General features: G+C 37.9%; 1 protein-coding gene across 3 annotated transcripts in view; it reads left to right on the top strand.

Annotated features, from left to right (window-relative positions):
• Window positions 1-331: 331 nt before the first annotated feature.
• Window positions 332-12,904, top strand: part of LOC138049601 (solute carrier family 23 member 1-like) — a 21,162-nt gene continuing 8,589 nt past the window's right edge. Inside the window, exons 1-7 of one of the 3 annotated variants that reach the window (XM_068895970.1) lie at window positions 332-472; window positions 7,637-7,756; window positions 8,866-8,979; window positions 9,131-9,288; window positions 9,661-9,755; window positions 10,133-10,200; window positions 11,817-11,973. In XM_068895970.1, the coding sequence (XP_068752071.1) occupies window positions 7,679-7,756; window positions 8,866-8,979; window positions 9,131-9,288; window positions 9,661-9,755; window positions 10,133-10,200; window positions 11,817-11,973 (670 nt within the window). In that variant the 5' untranslated portion in view covers window positions 332-472; window positions 7,637-7,678. Of the gene's footprint in view, window positions 473-3,956; window positions 4,124-5,073; window positions 5,782-7,636; window positions 7,757-8,865; window positions 8,980-9,130; window positions 9,289-9,660; window positions 9,756-10,132; window positions 10,201-11,816; window positions 11,974-12,904 lie in introns of those variants that run through there. The other 2 variants (XM_068895971.1, XM_068895972.1) reach the window with 2 other exon arrangements.

The raw sequence follows: 12,904 nt of genomic DNA, 5'->3' as shown, positions 1-12,904 counted from the left end.
TCCGGGATTGCTTTGATTCGGCCCCCAGTCAATTAATATTCCTAAAACATTTCAGAGCGTTTGCGCTTTTCCTCGTTATGAGGAGGTTTGTCAAACTGAAACATGTTTGGCTTGCATATTGCCAACTTATGAGTTGAAGTAATGAAGGGACTATAATTAACTGAGAGTTTCGACCCTCGGGCGTATTTCAGATTTCGACAACGTAATTGAATAATAAAGAAAGTTTTCATTACCAATAAATGCAGTTTGTGGTTTGCGTTTATTATAAAAATCTACCCATCCATGATTGATAACAAAAAGTCGATATTGGGCCAATGCCACTTTCCCTTAATGTGTACAGAAGCTTTTTCAGGCTATCGGCACTCGAGGTCTTTTCAGTCTTCTCTGGGCATCCTTTGGTGACCGAGATTAGAGGGTCATTGTTTCCAGTACATCAGTTACTGCCTTAATTGTCAGTAGACGAACTTATAAGGTAAGTAAATAAAGAACAATTAAATGGAGAAGGATCGTAGGGCATTTTCATCGCATAGAGGCTTCATTTTTTCTGTTTTCCCTCTTTCGTATACCTAGAGTTCAGAGTTCAGTTCTCATGGACTCTCACAGCACTATACCTAAATTAATGCAATTACAGACCGATTGTGATGGTGAGTCGAATGGCTGCGATCTTATAGTGTATAGATGAATAAACAAATTGCAGAAAGGGTGTGTGTGTGTTTAGGGGGAAGGTACCGTACAACCTCGCCTGCGAATGAAAGCTTTTTGTATGTACATATGAAACAGAATGAAAGGTTTTTGACAAATTGTTCATTTGCCATCATTTTTAGGTGAGCATTCAAAGAATATTTACGGTGAAATTAAAAATGGTTTAAGTTTTAACATAAAGAGGGACAAGGCTTTCCCTGTCCCTTATCAATGGAAGTTTTTGCTCAAAACAAGTATCCGTGTTTCACCTTGCATTTCCACAGATGATTTTGGAAGAGCTAGGTTGTGACTATGAAAGTCTTGTGTTTATTGAACCTTTCTACGGTTCCTGACGCCATGTTGGTTGGGGGCAAACACTACTTAAATTGCAGTGAATGTATGGAAATTTTGCCGACTTTGAACCACTATAAATTCTTTAAGGTCTGACAGTTGCGGAAAGCGAGAAAACTTCTCAAAAAGCACGTCTATTGAGATTTTTTTCGTGAAGTATGGAGATCAGAATCAAGCTATAACGACCATAAAAGAAATTTGTAAATTTCATATAAACCCTTGCAATCAAAACTATGCAAATTCCCGCGAAATTTGAAGGGAAAGGAGGAGATTTCTAATATCCAATTTTCAGACGTTGTGCCTTGTGCAATGATCTAACTTTCCGTTGAGTAAACAACGCAAATCAAATGACTAAAAATATTTTGAAATGTTTGAAATCTGCCGCTTTGTAGCGGAGTTATAGAGGTTCGAATTCGGCAAAATCCCAATATTCACTGTAATTTGCCCCCCAACCAACCGTGTGGAAAGGACGATCTATTGTCCCATCAAAATGATGTCCGGCCAAACTTCTCACAGTTTGTTTTCCTTTTTCGTATATTCCGACAACTTAAGACTTTCGACTCCACAAAAGCCTCCAGCTGTAACTGGGTGGAAATGATTTTCCACCTGTGAGAAGTGATTTTTTTTCTTAAAATGAAATCTAAGCCTTCCCAGTAAATCTATAATGATGGAAAACACAATTCTTCAAGAAATTCAATAGCGAAGATATCGTTGACGTCACCTATTGTAATTAAAGTGCCAACCAGAGTCTCATTGGCTGTTGAAACAAAGGGTCTTTTGTTGCTGTGGTTGGTACATTTGAATAACAAAAGCGATGTTTGTAAAGATAAATGCAACAATCCGAACTTTCTCACACAGATTGTATAATTAAGCGATGCAAAGTCTATCAAAATTAGCATATTAAATGAAACCTCTCCAACAATGAATGTTTAAAACAAACACTTATTGATCACTTTACCATCTAAGGGCTCTTTTCTGTTACCGCAAAGTGAAACAAGCAAGCACTATTGTTTTTCAGCCGGTCCTAAATAGAAAATAACGCAAATCAAATCTTCAGGACGAGAATGGTGGAAAAGTACATGTTTTTAATGACCCCAATTGCAACCATTTAAATATATATAAACAATAATCCAAATTGAGGAAACTACCTGCAATGAAGTCAACAATTCGAAATGCAGAATGCCTAATTCACTACTGTTGACCACTTAATTTTTCTTAGACTTTGCGCAAATGAGCACGCAAGGTCTTGTTTAATTTAAAAGAATTCGATAACCAAAACGAAAGTTAATTTGTAAAGTGACAAAAGCATTTGTTCCAAGACAGCAAATACGTTCCATAGAAGTTAAATAAATAAAGGTTTGTCCAAAATTCAGTACTATGTGATTCGTACTGTGGTTATATGCCAAACGTTCCAAAAAAAATGTGAACTACATCTCTTTATAGAACGCCAAATTTCTTCTTTTTGACTTTCCTTGTACTTTACCAATCATGTGATTGGGTCGCGGTGTTCAAGTGTGTTTAACTGCCATTTGGAAATCCAACGATCCACGACCGAATAAATACACCTTATTGAATGGTTTGGCATATAATGCTCGCGGATACTTCGCGAGTTGCGTAATACGAGCAACGAGCAAAATGTAGGGTATTTGTAAAGAGAATTTTCCCCTAGGTGAAATTAAAACGTTTTCTTCTCTACTTTCTCCGGCGCTTTTCTTTAAGTTGCGTTACTTAAGTTCAAACTGGCGTTGTTATTACCAAACAGTAGAGGGAGAAACGAATATTAATTGATTTAACACAATTTCAACTCGATCGTCAAGCCTATTTAAAGTATTTTTAGAACAGGCACGTCATTAAGAGGTTAAAGAGCGCTTTTTCGTTTTATTGCATTCTAACACAAACAAACACAAACACGAAAGAATTCTAAATAATTAATAATCAGTACTCCTTTAAAACACATCAAAGTCAAGCCGTGACCAACGTTCAACATGGAGTATATTTTATACCGGCTATGGATAATGACATATTCCGAGTGGATGAAGTTAAGTAAATTTACTGAATGTTAAAAACATTCGAGCTATTTCTACATATCTAAGTTACAAATGAATTACAAAACATAAAGTCAATTTACAGCAAAAAATGATTAACCGAATAAAATTAGAAATCTAACTTTAAAAGGGCCAAAAATAAGCTGGAACCCTGGAGATAGAGAGTTTCCTGCACTTAAATAGCCTTTTAAGTGTGGGAAAATTTAACGATTATAAGAACAAATATTGAAATCATTGCACAGATCGATACTTCTGGATAGCTACCGACTCATCTACCAGATAAAGCTATGTCAGTTAGCTGGCTTTTAACAACCGAGGCCAGGTTTCCTTAACAATGAGCAAGGAAAACTGTATCGTCGCAGTTATAGAATCCAACTTAGTTTACTATTTTTTTTAATAATAATCATAAACTTTATTTCCAAATATAAAATTACAATAAATATACTACTTATTACAATAAAAGCTATATTTAAAAAAAACGTGTAGTTTTAATAAAAATGTATTTACAAGTAAAAGAGTGTCGGCAAGACATAGTAATAAAAACAATTGTCATAGTAATAATAATATGGAGAAACAACCTGACGTCTTCTGGGAAAAAATGAATCTGAATAATGAGTTAGCATTTGGTATTTTGAAGACAAATTACAGATACACAATTTACATCAAAACTTAATCTGCAATTTATATAAAGCACTGAAAAGAGATAAAACGCTATATGTTTTGTACCTCTTTTATATTCAAATACCATAGCACCATTTGCTACTCAAAAGACCCCTGAATGGGCTGTCTAATTGCCTTCGTTGCCAGTGCCTTCGGGGTACGTTTAAGGTTTATTATAAGAATTCAGCCATCTGTGATTGAGAGCTTAATACTGGCTTAATGCCATAGGATCTCCGTTGAAGGAAATAAACTTTTACCTATACATGCCCCAGAAAGTTGTGAACTGAAGCCCATCAGTCTTCAGCCAACTGTCCCTCATTCATCGACAACCGCGATCAGGTGGTAGCTGTTTCGAATACACAACTTCTTTGAGGCAAACGTGAAAGGTGAGTGGAGTGCCCTCAGCTAAACAATCAAGCATTCTGTAAACTTACAAAAAAAAAAGGATATTCGTAAGGCCAAAGCGTTCCATTCATAGTGATTTTCCTTTGTTACATACATACAAACGTCCTTTTATTGAGATTTCCTTTACAGGGCTTTTCAGTCACAATGTGCTAACTATTTACAGGAAAAATGCTAAAACTAATAAACTAATTGAATATTAAGATGATGAAAGTCATTTTAAGAAGATATTTATAAGTCTCTTCTTAAAAATTCGACATTCTGCTACATCCTTCGTGTCTTTGGGTATTCTTTTTTAACATGTAACGCTTCTAAAGGCGACAGATCGCTGCCTTGTTTTGAAACTGCATTTCGGTAGATTCAGATCTTTTTTAGTATCTTGTGTTTCTATCATGAAGAGCTAGTAGCCTAGCCATGTTGTTCGTGTATCTATTCGAAGTTTAGGTCTTGAAGCCAGATATAACGTCTTTTCAATTATCTCGGTCGATCGGCAACAATGCTTCTCTAGCTTTCCCTATCTTTCATTGCATGATTTCCCCAAGCATTCAACCATAGGTACTCAGAGGTATGTGTAAACTTGACGGGATTGAAATAGCTGTGATTTTGGTGAACATGGGTAACGCATTAAAAATACTGCAAGGGGGGACCACTGATCTTGGAAAAGACTATTAGTGGGGGAGACACGTTCTTCGGTTCCCAGAGCCCTCGTTTCTTTTGGTCGATAAGTGAAAGCGAGTAGCAGAGGACGTGAAAGGGCAAGACAATTCCAAAATTATTTTTGTGCGAATTAAGCCTTGTTCCCGCCTAAGTTACCACAAAAAAGTCAGTCATTCCATGGACTTATTAGTCAGCGCTATGATCTGCATTTCTGGAACGTATTTCTACATCTTTCAACTGGTAAAATTGCCAGCGAGATGATAATATTAGTTTACTACACATTAATTAGTTCGGAGCTTTAAAAGAACGAGGCACTATTGTCATTCAATGATATGGAAATATGTGACACTGTAATCTGTACTCAAGATAGCCTAATGATAAGTCTAATTTCAGTTTCAGATGATCTGGAGGATTTGTTAACTAGTTAAGAATTGTGTAACTTAAATATCGCACGTATCATCGAGCCATAATGCGGTTCAAGATCGATTAGTGTGTCTTATATCTAACGGCTGACTAGTTCTCCAATCGGGATAAATTAAGTAGTTTGGTTTATTGCGCTATCTCCTGTGTGGAGATCTCTTTGCGTGAAAGTCCTTTGAAGCTGTTAACCAATAGCTGAAGTACAGAATTGAAACGGTTTGTAAGATGAAGTTTAGCTCAAAGTTGCGAATATCTCTTTGAAGAGACAGCTTTATTTCATTTATACTGTTCAAGTAGCGTTCTGAAAAGAGCTAACTAAAGGCATTCCTGTATTGTGTTCGTTTACAAAATGTCAGTGACGATATTGTTTGTGTCCATCAGTGAGTTTACCTCACAGTTTGTTTAGGGCGTATTAAAGAACCTCTTGTCTTTCATTTCCTCGACGGAAACGCCTTCGTGGAAGTTGTTTTACAATTGAATGCCGGAGCAGAACTTACCAGGCCTTCGAAAACTTCACTGAGAACAGAATATCATTCATTTTACTTTATCGACAAACTTTTGCACTGTGAGTATCCCAATGGTTCCTGTTTTTTTGTTTCAAACTCGATCATCGAGAGTCATATTCATTCCAGTCTTCAAACACTCGGTTTACTATGAATGACCCGCATCTGTGAAGCCATTGCCCACTTAAGGCGCTGTTACACTGTGAAATATTGAGCGCAACTTGTCGACGAGCACGTTGTCGAAAGTAGAAGAAAGTAGAGCCGCTGTTAAGTTCTGCTTTTCGTGCAAAGTGTCTCGCAACGATTTTGGCCGTTGCAGGATACGTTACACTAAACAATTAATGACTGGTCCCAAGGGAAACAGTTCATTTTGTTTCCCGAGAATTTCAATGTTTCTCAGAGGTGCAGTACCCTGCAAGCAGAGTCTCTTTCGAGCTTTCTAGATAAGTCGGGAAGAGGAAAGTAAATTCTGCTCGCCGCCTGCACATTTCGTATTGAGCATGCGTTGAAAATTTAAATGTCTTCGGTGTCAGTCACGGGTGACCAGTGACCACAAAACCACAAAATGAAAATAAACAGTCGGGATATTTTCCAACAACTCTGGCAAACACACGACAATCAAGGAATCATTTCATTGGAAAATGCCATTTTATTTTTTTTACTGAAAAATTTATAGGTTTCTGTCAGACTAATTTCTGTAACCGACACATGGGAAAAACTCATGGGAATTAAAACAGTTAAAATTGACACTCTGTTGTAATTTTCAAAATATTGATGATGCGTGGAGATTGATCATGCGCAAAAATTAAAAAAACAGGTTTGACAAGTCAAATCTGGACTGACTCATCCAATTCTTTGGATGAGCAGCAAATCAAAGAATGTGGAGGCGGCGAGCAGAGTCTACTTTCCTCTTCCCCAATTATCTAGGAAGATCGAAAGAGACTCTGCTCGCAGGGTAAAGGAGAAGCCAAAGAAAACATTGAGATTCGAGGGAAACAAGATGAACTTTTTCCCGAGGGACCAGTCATTAAGTGATTTGTTATATAGCACAAAAAACGTGCAATGGCAATAGCAACAGCGGTCGTCGGTCAACATTCGCGGGTAACAGTGCACTGTTACCTTCTGACGTCATAGATTTTGCACTGTCGCCCGCTATTAAAGAGACTTTTGGCGGGAAACAGTTTTATTGCTAGATGTCATGTGACCTCGAAGTAACCACTGAGAGCGCGTGCAGCTGGGGAAAAGAATTCAGCTATATAACAATATGAAATGTTTAGTGCAACTTTTCCCGCCACAATATCACCAAAACATTGCGAGACAAGTTGCACGAAACATTTCACAGTGTAACAGCGCCTTTCGCCTTCGTTTCCTAAAGAGATACGTCAAATATGCAGCAAAAAGGTTCTTGGTTTCTTTTATTGTTGTTACAAAATTGTTAGATAACCAGTCAAATAAAGATAAGAATGCTAACAACAATACTCGAATCTAAAATCCAGAGCATCGGAAATTGGGATTCAGATGACCGCGGAGGTCACAAAGCCTTGAAATTCGGAAACCAGCAGGCTTGAAGTTCTGCTGATTGCCTTTCTTAAATTCCTGCGGAAAATGCTTTAAATACCTGCGTGACTGGCTATTGTAACGCTGCAACTGCAGATTAAAACATGGAGTTTGCAGGAACTGAAAAAGCCAGCACTGTACGGTGCGGAACCAATTGACTTCTGAAAGTTTCTGTTTCTGTTTTAATGAAGTGGGATGATGAACTCTAACAAGTTGTATTCCTCTCCTTCTTCGCATTCAAAAATATTTCAAATTTTCACATTATTTCGTAGCAACACCGATACAGTTGCGCGTGTATCGCATGGTTTTGTAATCAATCCACATGTTGTCATTCTTATTTGATTCACATACCTTTTGCAGATTGAAAAATTTGACTACAATCATTGAAACTCACAAAGTAAAATGGCACATTCAAATGAGTTATACGTTGTGGAAAAGCAAGACGCCGAGGATGACATAGTTAGAGTCGAGCCGATGACGGTAAGAGAAAATTGTAGTTTTTTTTATTTACTGAAATCGCAGGTCAGAGTGGTTTTCAAGTGAGTGTCGCAAAAAAATACCGAAGTAATTACTTCGACCAATCACAGCAGATGCAAACAATGAACCAATCCAAATTCGTAGCAAGTCCATGAAACTTGCTCAAAGCGCGGGAAAAATCGCGCTTGCTAGTCGCCATTGGCTTTGACTTTTCTTCTCATTGGTTGATAAACTGGCGCAAGATTTCTCAACCAATCACTAAGCGTAGCAATTGCAATCGTGTAATTAACTTCGACAGTCATTTGAAAACTGCTTTACATACCAGAGCTGCTTCACTGATTTGGGATACCACACTGAGTTAAAGTCAAATCAACAGTTGTTTTTTTATGAGAGGAGAAAACAGTAGATGAAGGAGAAACTTGGGGAGGGCAATAGATTCAAACAGCAGCCAGCCCACGACTAGGACCGTTCAACTTCGATCATTGTATTTGTGGTACTGCGTTTTTACAGATCGAGTTATTTTTAGATTGATTTTCTCGCGAAACCAGACCTTTCCAGCTGATCACAAGTCCTGCATGAGAAATTATTACACATGGTAGTGAGAATGGTCACTCGTGCAAGAACTCGTCTAAAAATTGCCTGATCTGTTAAAATTCCGTCACACAGACGTGGTATTGGAGTGACTTGGTTTTCGACTGTGGATTCAAAACAAACGCAATCGAAATAGGACGCCGAATCCGGCTTGGTGGAGAGTGCGATCCAAAACAGTAATCTGGAGAACTTACATTGAAAAATTATTGAGATGTTCAACTGATATCAAGCCCTTTTTACCAACCACCTCAATCTCGTCTCCAGAGTCCACCGGCGCACTGGCGCACCGGTGGCTCAGTTGGTTGAGCACCGGGCTGTCACGCGGGAGACTACATTTTTACATTTCTTTTACCTTTATTCATACTACTCACAGAAACAAAGAAACAAATGACACGTTCTTAATTGACTCTCAGCTTGGGCTTGTTCTTAGTATATTCACGGCTTTTGGTTAATCTCAGCGTTCACGAAGAGTGTATACTTTGTCTTCTAACTAAACAGATTTTTTTTAACTGTACTTTCAGGTGAATGTGCGAGAAATGAAAAATCCTATTAAAAGGAAGCCGAAAGCATTTGGTTTGTCTTATCTCGTCAACGAACATCCACCATGGTACCTTTGTATATGGCTGGCTTTCCAGGTGAGGGAAAAAATGGCTTATAATATTTTGGTATTCAAGTTTAAGATTGTTAATTCCAGTTCTAAGAGCTTTAATCCACCCACTTTAATGATTCTCAATGTTATGCCTTCACTGAGAATATCTCTTCTCAACATTGCTTTAATATTTTCAGCATTTCCTAACCATGTTGGGATCAACATTGGCGATTCCCTTCATCCTTCAAATTCCAATGTGTTTTCAAGGTAACAGACTTGTCATCAGTGAAATTCTCAGCACTATATTCTTCGTATCTGGAATTGCCACCTTGCTACAGACAACCTTTGGAGTGAGGTAGGTTTTTTTTGCTTATTCATTTATCAGCTATCTACCTATCTATCTATCTATCTATCTATCTATATATCTATCTATCTATTTATCTATCTATCTATCTAGCTAGCTAGCTATTTATTTTTCTTGCCATCTATTCAGCTATTTATTTATCTATGCATTTATATCAAGGGTTTTTTTGCCCCTACTTACTTCTCCAGTCCTCTTAGTTTCATCTTTACATGGTTGAAATCAGAAATTTTTCATCGTTTACGTTGCTGATTCTCGAAGCCTAGATTTCTTTCAGCCTCATGTCTCAGATTCCATGTTTACAAATTAACATTCTTTTCGTGAGGTGCTGATAAATGTGTATAAATATGTACATATTTTTTACAGGCTTCCTATTGTTCAAGGGGGAGGTTCGTTAGCATTTGTTGGACCAACTTTTTCCATCTTATCCCTGCCGCAGTGGAAATGCCCGGATCTAAGCAGTAAGTTTTCCTTGACTTTTGGAGTACAACGTTAGCCTTCTCCAGTGTTTCAGGTAAAACGAACAGGGAAACTGGCGAGAGTGCGACCCGCCTCTCCCTAGTCCCCGCCCTTTTTTTGACTAACCAGGAGCCTGGAACAAGCCTTGCTCTTTGAATGCATTTAGTGCATCCTTATGAGCGAAATATATTTAATGCAGTCAGAACACACCATTTCATCCGGTCAATTAGCAACCATAGACAGCTGCTTCGGCCTTGCTGGGTCTCATCTGCATGGCGTAGCTATCTTTTTCTGTCAAAACTGTTTTCACCTTAATTGATAACAAACCACGATAGTTTTCTGTTTACACTGACAATGACCAATACTTTTCTCTTTCAAGCCAATGGTAACTCGACTGCAAATTCAGATCTCGACCTTACTGAAGTCTGGCAGATCCGAATGAGAGAGGTAATATATGGCTGTAGTCCTAAATTATATCCTATGCAAGAGGTGCCCAATTTATAGACCTTTAATTATTCATAATGGCGGGTGAATAGAATATTCAGTTTGTGAAACGAGACACCCTCTGGAAACAAATTCGTAAGATGTAAACAAAGGATAAACAGTTGTTTCACCTTCAAGTAGATTCGCCTACACTTAAAGGGGCTTTGTCACGTTATTTTAGGGTGTTTTGGGGAAATCTTCTGTTAAAAAACCTCTGTTTAAACCTCGAAAATGGTAAGGTGGAATTTCCCCTTCTAATTAAATTATCGTAACATCACAAACACGACGATTCTGAGCAAAAACGACCGTTACCCAGGCGATAAATTTGAAAAACGTCGCGCCGACTTTTTTCAATATTACTCAAATGCAATCGGTTTCAATCTTGTCCGTTTGTGTCCAGCCACGCTTCTCTTTTCTTTTGCTGCATTTCGTTTATGTTCTTCAACGGTTGTAAGTGGTTATTGCAATGTTTCATTCTACTTTTTAGGCATTTTCCGAATCTTCCGTTCATGCCTTCGTGTCTTCTAATATTAACTACTGCAACTTGTTACTCTACAAGATCCCACAATATCAACTTAACCGACTGAAAAAGATAATGAATGCAGCCACACGCATTACTTGTCGTGTGCCACGATTTTCTCACATCATGAACGCCTACCTTAATACATCTGCACTGACTTCCAGTTCAGTTCCGAATCAATTTTTAGATTGCTCTCTTGGTATTTAAAATTCTACATGGTCAGGTTCCGTGCTACCTGGCTGACCTTGTGTATGTGAAGTCATCTAAACGCCAAGCCCTACGAAGTGACAACCAGCTACTTCTAGATATGCCTCGTACAAAATGCAAGACCTTCGGCCATAGAGCTTTTGCATCTGCTGCACCTAAGATCTGGAATGCGCTCCCACTATCAATCCGCAAGTGTGAAACCCTGGACTGTTTTAAGACAAACCAAAAGACATTTATTTAAGATTTCATTCGAAATATGAACCTTAAGAAAAATACCTTAAAGTATCTTTACATACTCAGTATTAATTTTATCTAATTGAACTATTTTGTAATATAATGTATAATGTCTATATATTCTTTCTGTAGACATTTTTCTATATGTATATATAACGTTCCATTTTTTATATTTTCAATTGTTGTTAAGCGCCTCAGAATACGTATGTACTTGATGCGCCATATAAATTACTAAATTATGATATTAAATTATTTATTATTTTGGGTGTTATGAAATTACATCATTTCCCGTGATATAGCCCCTTTAATTAGATTCCCTTACATTTGTAGAGAGAATTTTGCACAATCGGCGGAAGATTCACATAAAAACGAACTGAACTTGAGATTGTGCGATTTCCTATAGAAATGTTGCCCGTGTTAGCGAAACGACTCTGTGTGAAGGCGAACGGACCTTACTTGTGTCGGGCGAATCGACTTCAGTGTAGCCGGGCAAATCGGCTTAGATGCGAAACGACAATAACAAGTTGAAAATAAATGAATGGGCTACTGTAGAAAAAAAAAGTACCTTAGAAGACTACACTGTATTAAAATGAAATTATACTTTATACTTGTTTTCTAGATTCAAGGAGCTATCATGATGACAGGATTGATTCAAATTGTGATTGGTTTCGCCGGTGTTGTTGGCTTTTTCCTTCGCTTCATTGGGCCTCTAACAATCGCACCTACAATTACTTTGATGGGAATTTCACTGTTCACTGAAGCAGCCGAAAGCGCAGGTAAATCATGCCGACTTGTTAATGACGGTGCCCACTATTGTCATTGCACAAACGTTCTGCGCATCTCAAGATTCTCGGATTTCCTATGGGTGGTGCTTATTAAGACAGGGATATTTTTGCGCGGCTTAAAACTATGCGGAGAAAGTAGAACTTAGCAAGTGCTCTTGGAATCCAAAAAGAAAATTGGGGGTAGCCACGCATTTTTCAGAGATGATTAAGCATCAAATTGGAAAGGAACGTCATACATAGCTTTGTAATTTAAAGCTTTTTACAAATATTGTTGATTGAATATCTTCGAAAAATGCGTGGTTACCCCAATTTTCTTTTTTGATTTGAATTACACTTGTTAATATCTACTTTTCTCGCATATTCAGTAAACCGCCCAAAATACCTTTAAAGTAGTTGGCACCATCCTCAAACGGGAAGAGCACGCTACTGCCTGCCTTAACCCTTTGGACTCCCAGGAATGACCAGCAAGTAAATTCTCCTTACAATTTCAATGAAATGTCAGTCAGACAGATATTGAGAATCAATATAATTATCAGCTTAAGAGGTGTGATGTTGATATAACACCAACTTCGTGACTATCTAAGAAAGAAATCTATGGTTCTAGTTCGTAGAATGAAAGTTTCGATCTTGAGAACGAAAAGATTAAAAACATGGAAAGTCTCTCATTCGAACTTTTCTCTCTCGATGTCTGTTGCCAACAGACATGGAATCAGCTAAAATCAAAGACGTTTCTTTGATTTTTGCCGAAATGCAAAGTTCAGCTAGTGGCAAAGCCGCGCGGAGAATGGGTAGAGCGCTCACAGTGCCTCTCCCCATTCTCTCGCGCCAGAAATACCACATCAGCTACGTAGGCTACGATTGTCCTAGACACGATGCCAATTCCCTCTATTATTAGCGACCTTTAGACATAATAAACGCATTG

Source organism: Montipora capricornis, chromosome 5 (genome assembly GCF_036669925.1).
Source record: "Montipora capricornis isolate CH-2021 chromosome 5, ASM3666992v2, whole genome shotgun sequence".
NCBI classification, from domain to species: Eukaryota; Metazoa; Cnidaria; class Anthozoa; order Scleractinia; family Acroporidae; genus Montipora; species Montipora capricornis.
Note: the sequence above shows the minus strand (reverse complement) of the source record. Positions and strands in the feature narration are given on the sequence as shown.